The sequence below is a fragment of the Scophthalmus maximus genome, chromosome 8 (assembly GCF_022379125.1).
Source record: "Scophthalmus maximus strain ysfricsl-2021 chromosome 8, ASM2237912v1, whole genome shotgun sequence".
Taxonomy (NCBI): domain Eukaryota; kingdom Metazoa; phylum Chordata; class Actinopteri; order Pleuronectiformes; family Scophthalmidae; genus Scophthalmus; species Scophthalmus maximus.
Genome location: NC_061522.1, coordinates 9,166,103 through 9,170,957, shown reverse-complemented (window position 1 = coordinate 9,170,957; position 4,855 = coordinate 9,166,103). Strand labels below are relative to the sequence as shown.

The 4,855-nt window shown below is 38.8% G+C and overlaps 1 protein-coding gene across 4 annotated transcripts; it reads right to left on the bottom strand.

Annotated features, from left to right (window-relative positions):
- Positions 1-108: 108 nt before the first annotated feature.
- On the bottom strand, positions 109-4,832 carry ppa2 (inorganic pyrophosphatase 2). Of its 4 annotated transcripts, none has more exons than XM_035638551.2 (12): positions 4,472-4,832; positions 3,488-3,552; positions 3,312-3,356; positions 3,171-3,224; positions 2,647-2,766; positions 2,320-2,406; positions 2,070-2,196; positions 1,315-1,442; positions 1,079-1,164; positions 889-958; positions 739-778; positions 109-642 (listed from the first exon to the last, which is right to left on the bottom strand). In XM_035638551.2, the coding sequence occupies exons 1-12, from the start codon at positions 4,659-4,661 to the stop codon at positions 620-622; spliced, it is 1,035 nt and encodes a 344-aa protein (XP_035494444.2). In that variant the 5' UTR covers positions 4,662-4,832; the 3' UTR covers positions 109-619. The 4 variants fall into 4 exon arrangements, with proteins under 4 accessions (XP_035494444.2, XP_047189581.1, XP_047189579.1 ...); XM_047333625.1 differs by having other exon boundaries at positions 3,312-3,359; positions 4,472-4,831; XM_047333623.1 differs by lacking the exon at positions 4,472-4,832 and adding an exon at positions 4,134-4,444 and having other exon boundaries at positions 3,312-3,359.
- Between the last annotated feature and the right edge of the window lie 23 nt (positions 4,833-4,855).

The following is a 4,855-nucleotide window of genomic DNA, read 5'->3' as shown; positions in this document are numbered from 1 at the left end:
CCTGATTTGTTACTCCAAGTAATTACCAATATCCAAATTCTTTGCATTACTGTCCATATGTTGGGGCTTTTAATTGTGTAATTATTGATTCAACTGGAAAAGATCTTGTCATGTTCACACTTCAATTTTTATTATGTATCCAAACAAGAAATTGTGGTTGCAAGTACAGTTTGATGACTTAAGGCATTTGAGGATCATGTTAACCTTTCAGTTCTATACAGTGCAAGGCTGGAGCTGTGCATTTGACACAAAAGTACGGAAATACATAAAAAACATTTAAAATTGAACAGAATTTAAAACAAAGAAGACCAATATTTTTTTTAGATTTACCTCTTATTTATAATGGTGTGAATGGCAACAAATCAATTTGATGTCTTCTGCATCTGGCTCTTACTCAATTACAAAAGTCAAGATCTTGACTTGCTCATGCTCCCCGACCATTAGGGTATTATCTATTTATTTCCTTTTTCAACAAATTATTGGATGGTAAATGTAAATGCCACTTTAAACAGCTGAGAAAGAGTTCTTACCAAAAATAAAAACAGTTGCATACGAAAACACGCCGAAATATAGATACCGCTTCATAGGATGTTAAGAATTCCATATTGTCTTTGGGGTTTCAGACAAAATGCCACTTGTCCACTGTCCAAGAAAAGAATAAGATAAATGTATGAGCATTTAACCATATAACACCTCAAATAAACCAAATTTAGTGTGAGTCAGTCATTATTGACTTACCCTCTGGGGAGACAGGATGTGGGCTTCCAAATGCTGGGGCCTGAGGGGTCAAAAAATATGCATGGAAATTACCAAACCTAACCCTTTTAAGAGTTTAACAGTTTTATATGCTATTATTGTGTTTGATATCATTAACAGCATAGTTCTTACCGATTGGACCACATCACTCGCCTCATCAGCACTGCATTTCAAAGGGCTCTCACAGCAAGAAATATTTTTGCTGAACAAAGAATTTTCCGCAATAGAAAAAATTCATTACTTTTCGTGACTTACTGAGTCAATTCTATGTGTGTAGGCCACAAGCATACAAACAGCAGAGGCTTTACCTCCACCAACTTACCATTCAATTCCTTCACTATTTGTCTGCTTCTGCAATAGTGCCCTCCAGTGCTCATGGGTGGACTTGATGATATCAACTGCAAAGTCCTACCAAAGGGACAAGGAACATCAGAGAAACATAACTTGGATTTCTAAATTTGCAATACATTTTAGCCAAGTCAGCTTGAAACAATAAAACCACTTATACAGCAACTGTCATGGCTTATCTTTGTTATGTATTATGAGAGGTCTTAGTACCTTGTCTTTGAATCGTCCATTGAATCCAAATTGGTTCACAGGCTTCCCATCAGGCACCTTATATTTCCTAAACCAGTCAACTGTTGCCTCTAAATGACCCGGTCGGCTGTTGCGGACATCCTCTATGCCTGAAGAAAACACGAACACATTCAACAGAATAAGAATTAGATGTATATCTTAACAAAAGATAATATGACAATGTACAATATCCTAACGGATGTTACCCGTCTAGAAAATTGTGCTGCAAATATTTAGTGATTGTATATGTCTAAGCAGGTAATATATTTTGGAATAGGTCACAAAACACCAAACACTGCAGTAATACACATAAGGACAATAATGAGGCTGTAGTAAACAATACAAACTTAAGAATGTTTAAAAAATATCCATTCGATGTAAATTAATTCAAAAATGTATTATTAATGTTATTAGTATACCAACAATACAATTTGGAGAGAAACTTTGAATGCAAACAATAACAATGTTGACAATAAAAAATTCTACAGGGTGATTAAGGTTTGTGTTGCAGCAAGAGAAGGCTAGTCTGAAGTTACTGTCTGAGCTGTACATTACATGAATACCTTAAAAGGCACTGCATTAATTCCTTTTATATTTTGGTTTTGTACTATATTCTCTTGTTTTGCAAAGTCCAGATACAATTTGAATTTGCAGGTTTTCCTAGAAATTCTTTGAAGTAAAGAATGGATCTGTGCAAGGCAGTTTTTAGATGATACTATTTATATTATCACACCCACTATTTAGGTTTTTGGCATCCGGGTCCTTAACATTGATAGCGATGACCTTCCAATCCATCTCTCCCTCATCAATCATAGCTAAGATGCCGAGCACTTTCACTTGGATCACCTGACCTGGAAAACACACCTGAACAGGCCAACAAAGCACAAATAAAGATTTGATCTTTAGTTAAATCGAAAGTTATCTTGAAAAGTGTTTAGTGGAGTGACCAAAATCATATATTTCTGATATGCACTGAAGCATTCTTACCTGGGTGCCTATGTCACAGACGTCAATGGGATCATTATCACCGCAACACTTAGTTTCTGCGTCTGTGTGGTTTGGGTCTTCCCACGTCTTTTTCCAGGGGAACAGTTCCACAACATAATTTAAACTCACTGGTCAAATTAATGACTGAATAAAAAGATCACTTGTCTAATGCACTCATAATCTTTAAGAGACTGAACTAAATCCCTGACATGAATTCAGTGAGAACTAAATATAATTCATCAGAGTTTATAGTGCATGGGGATGGTGGAGATAAACACTAAATTCTTAATAACCATGTTTGATGTAAACGCGACCCATTTTCCTTACCTGTGGCAGTGCCCCATAGTTCCAGATGTAACCTTTATGGGGAAATATGTTGGCAACATACCGGAGCTTGCCTTTCTTTACATCTTGTTTGATTGGATTCAGCGGTTCCTTTGTTGCAATCTGAAAACGTGATACAAATACGAAAGTGTGCATACTGTAAGTCTATGTGCATACATGATTTAATTTTAACACTTGAAACCCCAGATTCTGGCTACCTGTATGCTAGCTCGCTAAATCAAAATAGCTCCAGTCTGCTGGTTTCCTGCAGCTGTGCAGTGTTACATCTGATATAGTGAATATAGGGATTCATTTAAAAATACATTTAAAAAAGCCATGTTGTTAATTAATTTTTTTTAACTATATATACACTATTGGAATAAGTATAATGGAAAATCGGGGAACAGAAGCTTTACATAAAATAGTAGTAGTAGTAGTAGTAGTAGTACCAGTGGAAGGCATAATTGAGCTGCAAGTGACAAACTGTATATCCTGTATATAGATACAGATATACTATGTGTACTTACCTCCATTTTAGCATTTGACCATCGAGGTACCTCAACAACCATGTTAAAGAGCACCTGAAAGGAAAGAAGAGAACTCATATTTAATCCCAATTAGTGCTGCAGTGAAACTAAAACTGACAAAAGATTTGAATTTAACATTACCTCATTCTCATCATTCTTGGGTTTTTTAGCTGGCACATCGTTGCCCTGCTGGAAAAAAAAGATGCTGGTTTCACTGTCGTATTTATGTAGTTTATTTAATAGCTAAAAATTAGTCATTCATTTTTCTGCAGTATTTAACAGAAACAAAAAAAAAACTCCACTATCAGAAGACTTACCTGTTCTGGCTCTGCTACAAGTGGAATGTCATGGAACGGTGAAACATATTTCCCCTGGGAGGTTTCTAAGAAACAAATACATAAGTAAATAAAAACACAGAAAAAAATACTCTATACACATTAACAAATGCCAAAATGGAATCCCAGAAAGACTATTTATTGAAAGGAAAATTAATACAGCATAAGGCTTTATGACTGGTCAGAATATTTAACGCTATGTCTGTCTAACTTTACAATGTTCAGGATTTGTGAGAACGAGACCAAGTTATGAAAAGTGTTTAAGGTAATGGCATGAGAACCACCAATGTTCATGTCTGTCTTTCTTCTTCTCCTTTTTCCTTTTTTTTTTGGCGGGTTGCAACCAGCGTTATGATGCATTACCGCCACCTATGTTGGAGTGTGAGCCCGAGTATTCTACCCAAAACAATAAACCAAAACAAACAAAATTCAAATAAATACAGAAAATGTAGCTATTGAATGAATAAATAAATAAAATTCTTTGCATGAGACCTGTCTCCTTCAAATAATGGAACAGACTTTTTTATCCTAATAGAAAATATATTTTTTAAAGTCACATGTCTGTCCTTCTCAGTGCGCGTTGTCTACCTGTCTGTCCACGTGACCTCCACACAGGAAGCAAGCTCACCTGAAAAACAAAGCCACTCCTTCCTTTCCGCGTATGAACTTGATTGACGCACTGGAAACCGGAGACTTGACAGCAACAGAGTTGTAAACTCTGAAGCTAAGTGGCTAATGTGACGCATGCAGAGGCACAAGTGGCCAATGTGACGCATGCAGAGGCACAAGTGGCCAATGTGACGCATGCAGAGGCACGAGTGGCCAATGTGACGCATGCAGAGGCACAGCACGCGCGTGCAGCTCAAAGGTCATTCGTTTCGACGTGGTCCCGGAGGTCACCGTGCACGAGACACCGGGGCCGTTACACCGTGACACTCGTTCGGCTTCTCCCCGCGATAAACTTACTAAAATAGATCCGGAAGTCGGGAGAATGCGGACGTCCTCTGTGCTCCGTCTGATAGTGCATGTTTTTCCTCAGGTAGCACAGGTGAGGAGCAGCTGCGGCTTGTGCGACGAGTTTGTTCCGGGAAGCGGACAGCGAGCCGAAGCCTGTGAGCAGGCAGCCGAGCGGGGGGCGCAGCGGCGGCGGTCTCATTGTGGACACTTCTCCTTCCCCCGGTTCCTGCTTCCCGTCCTCCGACTCCGCCACATCCCCTCATCCACCACCACCGTGAAGCGCGCCGCGGTGAGGCCAACACTTCCGGTCGTTTGGTTTTCAAAATAGAAGCACGCACAATGCTCACTGAGGCTTTCTAAAAATCGGGGGTTTTTTTCATCGACACGTCGAGA